Source organism: Crassostrea angulata, chromosome 1 (assembly GCF_025612915.1).
Source record: "Crassostrea angulata isolate pt1a10 chromosome 1, ASM2561291v2, whole genome shotgun sequence".
In the NCBI taxonomy this organism is placed as follows: Eukaryota; Metazoa; Mollusca; class Bivalvia; order Ostreida; family Ostreidae; genus Magallana; species Magallana angulata.
Window position 1 is genome coordinate 18,062,791 of NC_069111.1, and position 17,410 is coordinate 18,080,200.

Here is a 17,410-nt window from a genome sequence, read left to right on the forward strand (position 1 = left end):
AAACCTCCCAACTCCTCATACCTAGAGCCGACTTTAATTCTCTAAAGTCAACCGACTATGCTAGAACAATCGTAATGAATAAATTTTGATTGGAAGATTAGTTGATTAAAACTTCTGATATCTCCCCGAATGCCTAACAATGAAGTCTCCAAAGGACATAGATACGGTGCTGTGAACAGTTACCAAAAATGTAGCCATAAGTGTCTAGGGAAATCTTAGGTGGAAATATGAAACCATGAACCAAAAAGCACGAGCGCTCTTGCGCAAAATCACTTTTCTGTTCATCCTCCTGGGATTCATAGACTATGTGGTGGCCTACGGACTACCACACTGGGCAAAGTACACCAGCGCGGCGGGGCAGATACATCGGTATGGTCTGTTTATGACCTGTATCGAGGACTTCATCAAATCGGAGTGTGACACATTTCATATAGAAAGTGTGGATGGTAAGACATCGTTATCATAAAAATTTCACTATTTTTTGAGTGATTTCTACTTACAAAAGTCGTGATACATTCAATTGTATGTATTTTTGTTGTTACATTATGAAGGGCATTGTATTTAACTCACATACAGTAATTTATGTACTATATGCTGTCCTTGCGCGCGGGTCATATTCTTCTTTTTTGGAAAGATGGGTCATGTCATACTAATGCCATAAGAAGAGTGGAAACTATATAACACAGAGTCTTAATATCATCTGACATTTTTTTTTCAAAACGATTTCTACCCCTGGTCCATTGCACGGTATTCGGAGAAACAGAAAAAAACTTCTCGATCTTCAGGGATTTCTACTATTAATTCCCGGTGTTCCATATTTGGTAGTTAAAAATTTGCTGGTTTGTGGGGACGCACGTCATGTATTTTGTGGATATTACACTCACGGTAAAAATAAGGAATTCTGTGTAATTCTGAATGCATGTTTAAAGAGTCTCCGAGAAGTGCACAAATATTCTACCCAAAAAAAATCTCATGTTTTTGACACACCAGTATGTCTCGGGAATTGGCTCTGTTCCCACTATCTATATGACCTGTTAAGCGTTATTGTCGGAGTACACTCTGTACATAATGATAAACCATGTGGGAATTTCCTATTTATTATGCTAATCGAGTAATCCTCTATGGGAACTTGTGCTGATCAGTTTTCCACATAGCTAGCAATTGACATGTATTACTAGTTGTGATGCACTGAACTGACCGAGAAAAATCATTTTACATATGCATAGAATACTTATTCTATCTAGAACACTATAATACAGCTTTTTTTTTTGTAAATGTGTTCGCAGCAAATATCTTAGTAAAAAGTGCTGGAGTAACTCCATGTAGTCCTGAACATCAAACAATATCTTTAAAAAGTAAAACTTGAAAAAGCATTTTAAAAACTCTTATCGGAAAGACCGAGTGAGATGTTAAAACATCCGTTAACCTTTGACATACCCTGTGGACCCTAGAGCAGCAAAGGAGAGCAACAAACAATTATGTACATGCTTCAAAGTTAATAAACATACTACGTATTAATATTGTACATCTCCCGTTTTAGTGAGTTTTTAAATGCGTAAAAGCATCTATGTCAGATGTCTTGTTTGTTGTTTGTACTGTTTGAACTTTCTGCAAAATACTTCAATAAGGTTAGATCAAACCATATTTATAATATTGATTAATTACCGATATCTTGCTAAGAGAAATACTTGTTTAGTCCTTAACAACGACGGATTTTATCACAATTGTTATATTTTTTAATCTCTGTTTTTTGTTCATTTTTAATGGTTATGTTGCTGATCATGACGTTGTAGTGACGTATTTCCTGTCTTACAGGATCATGGGTGGGCTTTGCCCAGGCCATGTCCAGCCTGGGTCTTTTCTTCTACTTTATTTCGACGGGAACAGGATTCCTCCAGTTCTACTGGGAATACAGAAAGAAAAGGAGGCTGCTTTATGGGTCCGCCGTCACTGGGCTTCTAGCAGGTCAGAGAAATTGAACTTAGCATGGTCAGAGAGCCTTAGAGCATTATAGAATCAGTGTAAACATGCCGTGGTTTTTAAAATTAATCCAGAGGCAAATTTTAGCGTATACATAGTACATACTCAAAAGAAATTTAGATTGTGTATTATAATATATAAGCACTAACATAATTGATGTTTTTTTTTAGGTCTCCTGCTTTGCATTGCAGCTTACTCTTTCGCTTCCAACAACACCGGAAGGCAAATCTCTCTTGAATATGGATTTTTCATGGCCATCATTAGCATCGTACCTGTTATCATGTGTAGTTTCTTAAACCTTTTCAATGCTGTTTTGGTGCGCACTAGCAAGAAACGGAAGCACCTGGGGAGTGGTTTTGATATTCGTCAACATATGTTTGACTTTAGCGTGAAGCCACCAGTTGGCACGCATCTAAAAGACCATGTACAAATTAGTGAAGATGAGTACGAGGAATATCTCCGGCCCACCACCAGGCAGAGTAAAAAATCCCAAAAGAAGCCCCCGCCCAATTTTGATTACTTTAATGAAATGTTGGATGAACTTATGGATGATGATAGCAAACAAACGGAAACAACAACTGATGGCGGAAGTTCTTGCAAAAAAGAAGAAGCAGACGACTCAAAGAAAATAATCGAGGAGGAAATGGAAATGAAAGAATCAGACGAGATCTCAAAACGAAGTCAAGAGGAAATTCAAGAAAACATCTCAGATGGAGAGGACAAGACACAACCAAAGAGTGAAACACCGGCTGTTCGCTCGGGGGTGTCTTTCAATGACTTTCCCGTGGTGTTTACAGATAGAGCTCAGAAATTGAAGCCCGCCAAAAGCGCAAAAACTGTTGATAAAAAGAGACAGTTGGCTCATGAAATGCGGGTGGCACAGAAAAACAATAGAATAGCCATAATGAAAGTCACCTGCAACAAATGCCCCTTCGATCACACCGTCATAAAGCTTGTGGAAAATCTAAAGACAGAGGATTATCCCAAAATCGTCAAGTACGTCGAAGGTCCCGAACATCTGGCATTTTGCCCTGGAGATCACTGTCTTCATAATAAGGTGACGCCCATAAAGCAACCAAGCAAACTTTCACATAAAGAGGAACTGATGTTGAAAGCTAGTGCCTTGCAAGCATTGCCCACGATAAGAAAACAACGTTTATCTAAAATGCTTTCTCCGAGGGGAATAGATGTTGGGCCCAAAAAGAAGAAAATCAATAAAATTTCGCACGTCGATGAAGAAAAAAGTTCCGTTAGTAAACTTAGTTATAAGGATAAGGATGGAACATTAAGTGAGGAAGACGAAAACATGGAGAAAATTATCGATGAAATAGATAGAACGATGGACAATCAAAGCAAACTGTCTTCCATTTACATAGATACGTCTTTAAAAATGGTCGAAAAGGCTAACAGACCGCCGTCTCAGGTCATCTTTGACGAGGACGAGCATGTGAACGAGTCAACCACAGTGGAAAGTATCAAAGAAGATGAGGTCCACGATCAAAGTGGGAAAAAAGATGAAGACGAAAACCTAAAGGAAACAATTGACGACATCTTGAAGGATGACGAAGTAAACAATGAGACGGAAGAGGGCGCTATTGCTGATAACGAGGAAGAAGCTACCAGTGAAGAGGAAATAATAGACGATGCCGGACATGGACCGGGGCTTTCCGACAACGAATCGGAAACCGATCTAGACTTTCGTACTGACGGAGTTTCCCGAAAAACCAATCCCACACAGCCGTCTGCAAAGACGTATTCTTCCGGAAACGCCACATCGGCTTTGTATCATCGGCCGCTAGTCTCTTTCGACGACCCGAAAACATCCCCAAGTGTGAAGAAGAAAAAGAAGAGGCAAGTGAAACGAGCCAAGACTTCGTTTCCAAAAATAGACATGTCTTTAGAAGGTCGTAGTCACAAGAGCGCGTCTCTTACCAAGCAAAGACGCGCAAACAAGGAACAACGGGTAGCGATCGTCCATGATCGCTGCAGAAAATGCTGTTACGAACTATCGGTGCCAAAGTATGAGGAAGATCTGACAAAAGAGGAGAAAAGTAAAGTCGAATTTATCATAGATCGATCCAAAAGTGCCAAAAACTAAAAGACAATTCCCCGTTGAATGAAACTACACTATTTATCTATGTAAATAATTATTTATTTTTTTAATGAATGCGATGCTTGGTTCATGTCTTTCAATTAAATATTTTGTAAATTAAAATATACTTATTATGATCTATATAAATCCTCTGATATAAAGTGGATTCATTTAAAGGGTGTAAAAGGATAAGTAGACCAACATCTCTTAAATATGTAAAAGTTATTACATACCGACCCCCCCCCCCCCCCCCCCCCCCGCCTCATCTGCAGGAAAAAAAACGAAAAGGAAAAAAAAAAAGAAATGGGACAATGGCTATTACAAAGGAGGAATATTATTAATTTCTATGTGGTTGCCGAGCTGTTCGTGACCTCTTTGAAATTTAGACATTCACGTGTTTCAAACGCAAACATCCCCTCAAGATTTTTCCTGGTTCTTGCATTGCCACTTCATCTATGAAAATGTGGAACATTCATATAATGATTATAAAGCACAAATTAAAAGAATTACATGAAGTTTATGTGGTGTTAATGACACCATTTAATAATTAGAAATTATCATTAACAATAAAAAAAATAATCACAAAAGCGCAATAAATAAATACATGTGGTGAATAAGTATTGACATTCATTTTTTTCTAAACAAGAATTTAAATATATTATTTTCATTCTGAAATACTGTGAAAGTTTTCTAATTTTGGAAATTTGTGTACTGTTAATGTACATTTGACACTGTGATCATAATGCTGTAAGCTTACATGATTTTTTTTAAATTCCTCATTCTTATGAAATGAAATTTCATCCAAGATGCTGATGCTAAAAAAAACTTGTTCATATAATACCTAACACTCATTTATATTGATAAAAAGAGTGAAAACATTGTTTTCAAATATTCAATAACTATAATGATATCTTAAAACATATAATTTTTGTCATTAGCTTTTTCAGATTCAGAAATATTTGTTCATGATAATAAAACTACATAACTATCTCAGACCAAAAACTACATAACTATCTCAGACAATGTCTGAGACAAATTGACCAAAAATTTGACATATAATCTATATGTATCGTGGTGAACTTCGTTATAGATTACAAAATCTTCCAAAGAAATGTATTCACTTGTAAGTATTTATAAACAGTGCTAATGGTCGAGTTGTCCCCCCATCTTTACAAAATAATGTAAAATTTAAAAATTATTAAAAAAAATTAAAAAAATGGAAAATCATCAAGCAAACTCTATTTGGTTGAGAATTTGGTTGGCTTTGTAAAGCTTTGCTTTTAAGGTTTGCAAGTATTGTCCTTGAATAATGAGGCCCCACAATATTTCTGGTTGTTCAAATATTATTTAGGATCCCATGAAATCCCTCTATGCTTACTTTAGCTGGTATTGATTATGCAATGAAGACTGAGTGAAATGTTATTGCAAAGATTCTTTTCAAAAATTAATATGACACATGTATCGGGTACACAAATTTCATGCTACAATGAATATGTCAATTATTATTAAATGGTTTTCAAAAAAATGCATCTGTGACCTCTATCATGAAAGGTATAAAAAAAAGTCTCATACAAAAGCCAAGTACACATTGAATTTGCAAATATTCTCAACATGATATCATACAATTACACATATACATGTATATATATGCAATGAATTAAACTTCTGCTTACAATGATTTTCTTATAATATTTGGTTACATGTATGTAGTTTTGTGTCTTCAACATAAAATCGAAAGTGCATACCATACCATTCCATGCATCAACACAATTTTGAAGTGCATACCATAGTAGCATCACTAGCATGTCATGAAAATGGTATATCTGTTTTCAAAATTAGATGTATATATAAGCACTGATGAAAAAACAAAATTGAAAGGATTTCTTCTTTTCTTCATAAAAAAAACATGTATATGAAAACAAGTACCACAGTATCAGATTAATATATAGTTTAAGTCTACATTTCCTTCTTATCACATGACCATGATTTACAGTTTGGAGTCGCCTATCATTAGGTTGTTGTTTCCAAAGATGTTGTCAGGGTCGATGTAGTTCTTGATGGCGCGCATTGATCCTAAGCCAACCTCTCCAACAGTTTTCTTGAGCCATGGCTTCCTCAGCTTACCAACTAGAACATTGAATAAAAAAAAAATGAAAAGAAATCCTAGAAAGCATTGAAAGAATTCTTTTACACATAAATGTGTTCTGTTTTTAAAATATCTTTCACCCTTTTTAATAAAAATTTGCTAGGAATGAAGACTTTAATCAAGCATGAAATCATTCCTGATATACCAAACTTACCACCATGATGATGTGAAATACTTCCTCCATTCGCCAGAATTTCATCTCTTGCAGAGGCCTATAAAACATTGAATATCATACCTGTTAACCTTTCAAAGCTGCTATGTGGGAGAATCTCCCCCTTACCAACTTGGCTAAGGGGGAGATTTTGCGTTAACGACGTTTTTTCACGTGAAATGCAAATATATATTAAAAATACTGTTAGATACCTTATTTTACCATTGTAATTAATTAATGCATTTGCAATCATTTTAAATTTTATTATTTCTATAACTACCAGTGTGCAATTACAACTTGTGTTGCTGTACATGTTCAGAAAACTATTATTTTGTTTGCATGGTACAATACAAGTAGTCAATAGCGCCACTTTTTATATTAAGTCTTCTTATTGTTCAGTATTGAACCATCACTGCATGCTGACATCTAGGGTAAACACAGAAAATTTATTGTGCGTATTTTGAATTTGCAGTGAAACCCAGTTAAGAAAATACCAGTAATTAATATTCATTGAAATTATTTTTTGCTTTATATATAGGATAGATTTTTAATTCACAAAACAACATATATTTCTCCAGTATCATTTAAAAATGATCTCTGTTGTAATGTCTATAGCATCCCTGTAATTCATAGTACCGGTACTATAAACTTTAAAAACTCTTGTGAAATTTCCTCGAGCTTCACTTTTATCGGTAGCTTGTATAAACAGTCAGTGTTCCAAACTCACTTTGATTTTTACCGACCGTGCTGGCCAGACAGAATTAGTCACGACTCACTGCACGTGGCTTGGGTGCTTTACCTGTGCACCTGTTAAGTGACATCACTGGCTGTGTATTGTTTTCTTTGGTGTTACACAGTAAAATCAAGATGTTTTAAGCTTTCACTTAATTTTTTTACAACTAAATACGTAACTGATTTAAGTCAAAACCGGAAGTAATCGTAAAAAGTAAACTGGACTATAACATGTCATACTATGATCACGGTAGACAGTGCTTGGATGGACTTTGATATAGCAGCTTTTTGAGCTCAAAATCAGAGAAAAACCCGCAGTGGTTGTTGAAATTTGCATGTAAATATTCAGAATTTGGGGGGGGGGGGGGGGGGGGGGTTATGGGGAAGACAAATACGATTGCGGGAGAAATTCGTCTCCCGCGCAGGAGATAGGTTGGATGCGGGAGATCTTAGATTTTTAGGCCGTTTTGCGGGAGTCTCCCGCGCAATGCGGGGGGGTTAATCAGGAATATGATATTCCTGATTAACATATTCATCTTTGTCAATTAACCAGTAATGACTTTTTACCGATATGAAAGAAAGAAAGATATTTCAATTTACATTACATTGGAGTTTCAATATTGACAATTGACTGCATTAAAGTCAAGAATATCAAGAGAAATGATGACAGGTATAAAGGTAGTAAGCGTAGATGACCTTTCAACGATTCACTATATAAAATACTTCTAGGAAATTACTTTACCTCAATTTCTTCATACAATTGGACTGGGTTCTGGATGCCTCGGTAATTGAACCCAAAGTAGAAATAAACGCAAGCACCGGCATCATAGGTTTGTGTTACCCTACAGAAGAACAGTTTCTCATGAAAAAAAATTTATCAGGATTACATCCCATCAATTTTGTATCTCATTCATAATTATTCCCAAATTTACTCAAAATTGTATTTTATACGTGTATTATATTCATGCAATTTCATTGTCAAATAATAATGCATCAAATCATTCCAGAAAGGCAAATCTAAGAAAATATTCCTACACCATGACAAAAACTTCACTTTCAAATAGAAAAACATTTTTCCCCACTAACCTGCATGTAATGTAAGGAGGAAATTGAATCCCTTTCTCTTTGCATTCTCTGTGTAGTCTGTCTTTGACATTTTGGCACAGGTCCAGACACCTGAGAGGATAAATATATTTAGAATGGTCTAAACAACCAGCTCATCTGTGTATATCGACAATGCTATCATCTCATTCATCAAACCTTGTACAAGCATGCTACTGTGTTTGACCAGAGTATTTAAATTTTTTTTACCTATCCCATGGAACAGATGTCTCAAAGGACTCAGCTACGATGTAGTACTCAAAGCCAAGATCCTGAAAACACAAAGTTAGAAGTCATCAAACATTTACGTCTTTTTCAGGATAAGCGAACAAAACTAAAAACAATATCAAGTTATTAATACCCTCTCTTAATTTCTGCATTCAGAACAAATATTGTTAAATCAAATTGATATTAAAAATGATTTAATTAAATTTTGTTTTGTTTTTTATACAGGTACTTTTGAAATTTCTAAAAACACATCTAAATTGACTCTGTATTCAACTTGAATGATTTGAATAATTCAGGATTAAAGGTTACATGGCCCTGCTAGCTGTCACCAGGTTTCCTCAAGTCAATACTCAGCCTCAAGTCTGAGTTTTTACCTCAAATTTATGCATGGATTTGAGTTGAGGGCTGAGTTGAGTGATTTGAAAATTTAGATGATGGTGGGCCAGGAACCTGAGACTGAGTGGCTTTATTCTGACGATTGATACCTACCCTGAGATAGGCTATCACAAAGGTTAACATGTAACCTCTCTCTCCATTGTCAGTGCCAGCTGGCAACCCTCTGGAAAAAAAATAAAATCATTATATATATACTCTGGTTCTATATTTCATTCAGCACACTGATTTAACTAATTTTTAAATTTTTGGTAGATATTCTTTTGTGTACACATTATTTTTACTTCCATTACAATTTATAAGATATTACATTACTGAAGCCTTCAATTATTTTGATAAAAAGAGAGAGAGAGAGAGAGAGAGAGAGAGAGAGAGGGAGAGGGAGAGAGAGAGAGGAGAGGGGGGTTACATGCAGAAACCAGCTAAACTTACCCAAATTGAGCAGCAATCTCATATACCCTCTTTTCTTGTGCTGCTACTTCCTGTAAAAGCATAAATTAAGTCAATAAAGCATACAGCAAAACACAGACGATCAGAATCATGGGCCATAACTCAAAAAGAAATTAGTCCAAGTTAATGGTCTTTGTTCAAGAAATATACAAGTAAGAGTTAAATGCATTTGCTGCTTTAAAATTACAAACCTGTTTTGTTCCCTCAAAAAGAAGAGTAGCAACTGCCATTTTTGAAGTATCAAAACCTTTGAGTTTTGTTATGTAAAACTTTTTGATCCCTTCAACAAAACTATTCAGCAGAGATTTGGATTCGGGTTTCAAGGCATGACCTATAATAAAAGAAAAGGAAATCTTTTCTTAAGCAACTTAAACAATTCCTTCACATAAGATGTGAAACAAAATCTAAAATTATGGTTAATTATTCCTGAAATTATGAAGAGTTTTTACCAAACTGAAATTGCTGATTGTCCATCAGTCGGATGGATGCTGGTGCACATCTCTGCTTGGCTATCTCTCTAAGACAGTTGACACCATTCACAAACTCGGGAAACACAATGGAGCCATACTTCCTACAGGGAGGAAGTGGGCGGATCTTGATAGTAACCTCCGTCACCACGCCCAGGGTTCCTGTAAAATTTGATAATCTCTGAAAAGTGTAGTTGTCACAACTGTATGAACAAGAGGCCCTGGGGCCACATCACTCACCTGAACAACAATTGCCTTAATTCTGATCAAATTAGCATTACAGTATCAAAATATCTTGACAACTGAGTACAGTAGATCTTGCTAAAAAAAAAAAAATTGAAAATCTGCCAATTTTTATCCACCTCTTATTTTTTGGTAAATACCAAGCCCCTTTTGTTGTTGTACCTGTAAGAAGATTTTTCTCTATTCCTATATACCCCCCCCCCCCCCCCATTTCGTGGCCCCACTTTTCTCTAGGGAATCATGGTTTCATCAAACTTAAATCTGCATAACCTGTGCTTTTACACTAAGTACTGAGTTTTGGACCGAAAACTTTCCCAGAATATTTTTAAAGATTTTCTCTATATTCCTATGTAAAAATTCAAATCGCCATCACGGTCCCGCCCTACCACTAGGGACTGTGATTTTGCAAACTTGAATTTACACTACCCGAGGATGCCTCTACACAAGTTTAAGCTTTTCTGGCCAAATACTGTGGTTTCATTAATATTCAAGGGCATCAATTTTCGTGGATAAAGTGAAAATCACAGTTTCAAGGATACATAAATTTGTGGCCAATGACCCTATCAATACAAAATGTTAATAGAAATTGCACTTCAATGAACACTTAATTTCGTGGATCAACTTAACGAAATCCATGAAAATTGGTATTCAACGAATATTGATGAAACCACAGTAGTCTTTATAAAGACGATTTTTAAAGATTTTCTCTGTATATTCCTAAGTAAAAATTCATCCCCCATTGTGGCCTCACCTGCCACTGGACTATCATTTAAACAAACTTGAATCTATATGATCTGGGGATGCTTCCACTCAAATTTGGGCTTTCCTGGCCTAATAGTTTTGAGAAGAAGACTTTTAAAGATTTTCTCTATATAAAAAAATTTATCCCCCATTGTGGCCCCACCCTACCCCCAGGGACCATGATTTGAACAAACTTGAATCTACATTATCTGAGGATGGTTACACGCCAATTTGAAATTTCTTGACCAAATAGCTTTTAAAAGAAATTTTTACAAAGATTTTCTCTATATATTCCTATATAAAAATTTATCCCACAATTGTGGCCCCACCCTACCCCCGGGGACCATGATTTGAACAATCTTGAATCTACACTATCTGAGGATGCTTCCACTCAAATTTGAGCTTTCCTGGCCTGATAGTTTTTGAGAAGAAGATTTTGAAAGATTTTCTCTATATATTCCTATGTAAAATTTGATCCCCCAATTGTGGCCCCACCCTATCCCTGGGGATCATGATTTGAACAATCTTGAATCTACATTACCTGAGGATGCTTCAACTCAAATTTGAGCTTTTCAGGCCTAATAGTTTTTGAGAAGAAGAATTTTAAAGATTTTCTCTATATATTCCTATGTAAAACTTGATCCCCCAATTGTGGCCCCTCCCTACCCCCAGGGACCATGATTTGAACAAACTTGAATCTACACAACCTGAGGATGCTTCCATTTTAATTTGAGCTTTTCTGGCCTGATAGGTTTTGAGAAGAAGATTTTTACAAAGATTTTCTCTATATATTCCTTTGTAAAATTTGATCCCCCAATTGTGGCCCCTCCCTACCCCCGGGGATCATGATTTGAACAAACTTGAATCTACACTACCTGATGATGCCTCCACACAAGTTTAAGCTTTTCTGGCAAAATAGTTTTTTAGAAGAAGATTTTTGAAAAATACCAACAAATTTTCAATAATTCTCAATTATCTCCCCTTTAAAGAGGGCGTGGCACTTCATTTGAACAAACTTGAATCCCCTTCACCTAGTGGTGCTTTGTGCCAAATTTGGTTGAAATCTGCCCTGTGGTTCTTGAGAAGAAGATGAAAATGTGAAAAGTTTACAACAACGATGACAACAACGACCACAGACAACGGACAAATTGTGATCAGAAAAGCTCACTAGAGCCTTTGGCTCAGGTGAGCTAAAAATGCAAGATGTAAAAATCTACAATTTTTATCATTTTATGTTGACATTATTACTCGCAATAAATTAGGAAACCAGAGTAAATGTTAATAAAAAGTCACACGGCATCCCTTTTCCTTTTTTTTTTTCTCACAGATATGAAAATAGCATGGTGAAAAATTCAACGCCTGATCAAATTAGCTGGAGGGGAAACAAGAACTTACCCTCTGACCCTAGGATGAAATGGTGGATGTCTGGGCCAGATGATAGGCGGGGTACTTGACAACTTTTCTCCATCACTCCCTTGGGGGTCACAAACTTTATATGAACTACCTGAAAACAAGGAAAAAAGAACATGTAGAATTGGAGACATATCTCGGTAAAACTTCTAATGATATGTCATGCTGAAATTTTGCACTATGAGTAATTAATTCATCTGTTAATTCAACCATTAATTCAATTATTAACAGCAAATGAATGTTCGAAATTACCTGATAAAAATGACAGAACTTGTATTTTACAAGATACAGATAGGCTATCAATTATTATCATCGAAAAACCCACTGTTGGTTTGCATCTCTTACAGGAGGTAAGAGAAGCGAGACCTACCCTGGGTTTCCGATGATGGCAATAATTCGTATTTTGAAAGTTTGAAACTAGTTTAGCTAAAAGCAACCCTCAAACAATGAGCGTTTTCCTAACTCACTATGTCTTCAATATTGCCATAAATATTTTTCTTCATTCCTGAAGCTCTGGTGGCGACCCAGCCACCCAGGGAGCTGAACTCCATCGAGTCTGGTTCATGTCCTGTGCAGAAGCCCTTTTCTGCTAGCTAAAAAGATTTATGAAGAAACTTTAAGTCTTTAAAAAATATGTGAAATAACATTTCAAAGACATGAAAGTAAAATTCTTCTGATATTTAATGAGTTTATTTATCATTAAAGCTCTGCTTTGCACAAGGTGAAACATGAGACAAAGTTAATGAAGGATGAAAATGTAAAGGAGATGCAATGCTATAATTATATAAATTTTATTATACCAGTAGATTCATGTTACTTTCAGCCAGTCAGACTTGTGAAAGGGCAAATGGTGAAAAAATACGGAAAAGGACAAGACTTATTCTCGACACCATGAAAACTTCAATGCGTAGGCTCCAAGTCACAAACCTGGGTCTGCTTTTTGTCTGCTTGGGGTCTGGTCAGAGTCTGCTTTTTAAAATTTTTTGTCTTCCTTTGGTCTGCCAGAGCAGACCCTTCGCAGACACAGAAAGCAGACCCGGGATTTGGTTGGGGTTTGGTTGGGGTCTGCTTTCTGTTAGGTTGGGTCTGGTCAGTACTGTACACTCAGTACTCTAAGCTTACCCTCCTCTCCAGGTCCTGACCGATGATACCAGACTCACAGTGGGCGGTCAGGTTCTTCTCATCAATCCACAGAATCTTGTTCTGAAATCCACATAAAAATGTGTTACTTGTTGTCATATGAAATAATTCTAAAGTTGGGGTGGGTTTTGAGGTCTTGTAAGACTTTACAAACTTTACCATTTGTGATGTATCAAGGGACACAATCATTCGTCGTTCTTCAGCTGGGCACTCGAGAGCTCCCGACACACTGGTTCCTCCTGAAATGTCAAAACTTATAGGGAGATACATGTACTTATTCTCTCAGGTATCATTACTTTTTCTCACAATTTTTACTTGGCCTTTTATTTATATATGTACGCGTATATACTACAATTCTATAGTCAGTGACAACAAGCAATATGTGTAATCTCAATGTAACATCAAAAATTTATAACATGAGAAATATCTATCTAAATGATACCTTGGCAAGTGGCAACAAACAACAAAATTCATACATTTACATCAGAACTATAAATGGAAACTGGGAAATCTCCATTTACATTAGAACTATAAATGGAAACAAAGAAAAAATAAGAATAGTCACCCACTTACCTCCAAATGGAATGATGACAACATTGTGTTTACAACAAAGGGCTGTAATCTTTACAACATCATCATGGCACTCTGAAGAACAAAACCCAACAAATAATTAAAAGTGCTGTTATTATTATGTCATGGTTATAACATTCAATCACCTTTTCCAAGAAAGTTTCATATTTAAACATGAATCAATTTATTTGGTGTTTATAACGATCTGAATGCAAGCTTCTCAATAAGTGAAAAATTAATTGCTGTTTAAATTTAATGATTGATATTTCAGTAAGCAAATACTGTAGATTCTTTGTACAACTGGAGGAATTATTAGTCTGAGACATGTAAAATTGCGTATAGTCTCACAATTTGATACAAAACAGGAGAATTGCAGAATAATCATAAAAATCGGAGTCTACGGTACATATACTTTAGATGTACTTACGAGGCCAAACAACAAGGTCTGGAATTCTGTTGAACATTCCTTCTCTCAGAACGAAAATTTCATGCAAAGTGTGCCCTAAAAGAGAGTAAGAAAATAATATTATAAACATGGGTTTTATCAAATGTCATAGACTACATTATTACGGTAATTCAAAAGACTTGTTACAGTTTTTCATTCAAAATCACATTCAAGATTCTTTGTTATATACATGTATGAAAGGAGTTATGAATTAGAAAACTTCATATTGGATTTAATTTACCATGAGCTCTAAATAGTCGGTCCTGGCAATCGTCGGTGAATGGTATGCTGGTTTTTCTGAGGTCAGAGATGAATTCCTCATTTCTTTTTGGAGCATTGATATCTTTAGCTGTCAGAGGTGGCTAAAATACAAAATGACAAATGTTAGAAAGATGAATTTAGCAAGGCTAAGATAAATATTGTGCTTCCAATGCCTTCTTTTAATTACTCTACTGCAATACACATTATATTTTGAACAGATTTAAGGCACATTTTAAATGATCTGCATGATCAATGACCAAAAATATCTTTGAAAATTTCCTTTTCTTATTTTTTACCTGAGCTGGTGTTTTGTGGTCAAGACTAATTCCTACTGTAGCCATCATCCAGTCTCGAAGCTGAGGCATTACTTGTCCACTCAAACGATACCTTAAGATAAAAAACAGCAAGTCAAAGATACTGTAGATTCCTTTTTTTTTACGCGAGTACTTAATTCCGCGATTCTACCATTTTCCATCCAATCGAGAGAACATAAAATCTTGAATGTCAAATTTTTATCATAGTTTTATGTAGTTATCATATGTCCAAAAAATATAAGTGAGATTTTAAATTTGCGTGATGAAATTTTTACAATCTTACGCAGATATTTATTCCTCACATTTAATTTGGAATCTTAAGTATACACCAGATATCAAAACACATATTTTTTATACATAAAATTATAATATTTGTTTGAACTTTTGTACAATATATGTGTACAAAAGTCTATCTATTCTAAAATCACCTGTCCCCTGTGAATTCAACCTGTCCATCTTTGTTCAGAATAAATTTGGAATCGCTGTATCCCCAACCATTCCATTTTAACAGTTCCTGTCTGAAAAACAAAACAATTCAATTGAATTTTGTGATGATCTTTCTTACAATGACTATCACTATATAATCTTTCTACACTCAACCCAAATCAAATTGAAAATTGGATTGATATTTTTGCTTATCCAAAACAACCATGTTTATATGATGATACAATATGAACAGATTATTGGCATCTGAATTTATATACAGTATTTAGATCATAATTTCTGCTTCCTGGCGGCTAATCCCATAGATCTACACCTTTTCCCAGGCAGGTACAGTCCCCGAAATGTTCTACTTTCCCATTATTTCATGTGTTCATCGTGCGGCTCACAGTGCATTCCACATGCATTCACTTAAGCTCTCTGCTCTGCTCCATTCGAGCTCATCGTTCGCAAAGCATTCACACTGCGTCCACAAAGTGTTCAACTTGCGCTTACCGTTTATGAATTAACATCCACTTATGCTTCAGTCAGATAATATTATATTTAGGCTTATAACAATACATATATGTAGTTTATAAGTTATTTTTGGGAGTTGATTTTAATCAACTCTCCTATGCAGTTACTCTGGCAAACCAAAAGTGGAACAGAGTTTGGACCTAAGCACAAATCATCACTGCTGACAAGACTTAATTCTTGAAAATAATAGAAAAATTCGTTGTAATGTATGCTAAAGCAATTTTTTTTCAAGGAAACTTATCTATAAACACTTTGAAAATAGTCAGATTTTATATAATATGAACAATTTAGATATTTTTTTGTAGTCTTATGTGTTCCTACGCCAGAGTTTAAAAAAGTTTCGTTCAACCAGACGCTCGGCTGTCTCCGTAAATTTCCGACAAGCAGAGAGGCTCTCTTGCCTGTTGGAGATTAACGGAGACAGCCGAGCGTCTGGTTGAACAAGACTAGAGTTCGATATCAATAGTGCCTGGATCCATACAATTCTTAGAATTGTTTCGATTACTAATACATAGTTAGAAATTTATCTTTAAATATTACACAACATGATTCATGTGGGGTTTCTCAAAATTCTTGTCGGAAAAGTCTAAAAATTTATGACCTTATTTTAGGCCTGCATCAAATAGTAATATACTGATAATCATCTATGATATCAAAATCAATATCATCATATTGTGTATGATATCGTCGATATCGTTATCATAAATGTAATTCAACTTATTAAAATTTCTTGTTTGATATCAATGCCGATATCGATCATTTTGTGTACAATTCCAACAAAAATGTATTGCAACTTATCAGGTTGGATATCAAAGTTTAACTGTCATTTTGTGTACAATATCGACATCATATCGTGGCACGGCATCAAATGTAACTGCTAAACTGGAAGGGAAAAATATTGATGAAAAATGACAAATCAGACAAGGATTCAAACCCAGGCCCCTTTAATATTGGCACCAGATAGTTCAATTAGTAAGGAACCTGATTAGAAATTCAGGAGGCCAGGGTTCTAATCCGGGCCGGTCTGCGCCCCCCCCCCCCCCCCCCCCATTATAAAGTTTCTTCCATCCGGCAGAATCTGATTAAAATTTCTTTTGAATAAACGAAATCCAACTCCATAACATACGTGCATGTTAAGATTTCTTTTCTTGAAATATTATATATTACTTGGTAATTCAAAACTCAGTTTTTAGTTAATTTTTTTACTTTTCATTTATTATTTTATCACACAGTAATCCTATGCCCATTGCCCAGGTCCGGTTTCGTAATCGCCAACTTACCGGCGTTTTGGAATCGTGGGAGTTTCTGCATTCATAGGTACTCTCCCGTTTACACTTTGAACATCGATTGTACATCTGCTTTTAGTGTCCTTTTCTTCCTTTGGTAGAGTGTCCCCTGTTTTTGACATTTTTGCACGTTGTCGATGGTCGCGTTATCAACGATAACGCCACTTTTGGGTTAAAGGTTGATTTTCGATCCCGACTCAAATTGTTAGAAGTGGGGTAAATATAGGCTTAATTATTCTTATAAGTCGGAGAATCTTTTATAAATTTCTTTGATGTGTTTCAATTAAAATGTAAGAGCTTTTG

At 35.5% G+C, this 17,410-nt stretch overlaps 2 protein-coding genes across 2 annotated transcripts; one reads left to right on the plus strand and one right to left on the minus strand.

The window, feature by feature from the left end:
- Window positions 1-111: 111 nt before the first annotated feature.
- Window positions 112-4,299, plus strand: LOC128167587 (uncharacterized). The gene is made up of 3 exons (XM_052833388.1): window positions 112-446; window positions 1,816-1,965; window positions 2,151-4,299. Exons 1-3 carry the CDS (start codon window positions 236-238, stop codon window positions 4,076-4,078), a joined length of 2,289 nt encoding a protein of 762 aa, XP_052689348.1. The 5' UTR covers window positions 112-235; the 3' UTR covers window positions 4,079-4,299.
- Window positions 4,300-6,057: 1,758 nt separating this feature from the next.
- Window positions 6,058-17,300, minus strand: LOC128181996 (alkyldihydroxyacetonephosphate synthase, peroxisomal-like). Its single transcript, XM_052850585.1, has 19 exons — window positions 17,102-17,300; window positions 15,293-15,382; window positions 14,847-14,937; window positions 14,531-14,651; window positions 14,272-14,346; window positions 13,848-13,919; window positions 13,434-13,513; window positions 13,257-13,337; window positions 12,602-12,727; window positions 12,120-12,228; window positions 9,723-9,902; window positions 9,465-9,604; window positions 9,256-9,305; window positions 8,920-8,989; window positions 8,413-8,474; window positions 8,188-8,277; window positions 7,844-7,943; window positions 6,373-6,430; window positions 6,058-6,199 (listed from the first exon to the last, which is right to left on the minus strand). The coding sequence occupies exons 1-19, from the start codon at window positions 17,227-17,229 to the stop codon at window positions 6,060-6,062; spliced, it is 1,863 nt and encodes a 620-aa protein (XP_052706545.1). The 5' UTR covers window positions 17,230-17,300; the 3' UTR covers window positions 6,058-6,059.
- Between the last annotated feature and the right edge of the window lie 110 nt (window positions 17,301-17,410).

Excerpts from the sequence above, each read along its gene's own strand:
- LOC128167587 (XM_052833388.1), top strand. The coding sequence starts at position 236 with ATGAACCAAAAAGCACGAGCGCTCTTGCGCAAAATCACTTTTCTGTTC. Across the intron at positions 447-1,815 it reads TCATATAGAAAGTGTGGATG|GATCATGGGTGGGCTTTGCC; the intron begins GTAAGACATCGT and ends CCTGTCTTACAG. Across the intron at positions 1,966-2,150 it reads CGTCACTGGGCTTCTAGCAG|GTCTCCTGCTTTGCATTGCA; the intron begins GTCAGAGAAATT and ends GTTTTTTTTTAG.
- LOC128181996 (XM_052850585.1), bottom strand. The coding sequence starts at position 17,229 with ATGTCAAAAACAGGGGACACTCTACCAAAGGAAGAAAAGGACACTAAA. Across the intron at positions 13,338-13,433 it reads CCCTTGATACATCACAAATG|AACAAGATTCTGTGGATTGA; the intron begins GTAAAGTTTGTA and ends TGTGGATTTCAG. Across the intron at positions 12,728-13,256 it reads GTCAGGACCTGGAGAGGAGG|CTAGCAGAAAAGGGCTTCTG; the intron begins GTAAGCTTAGAG and ends AAATCTTTTTAG.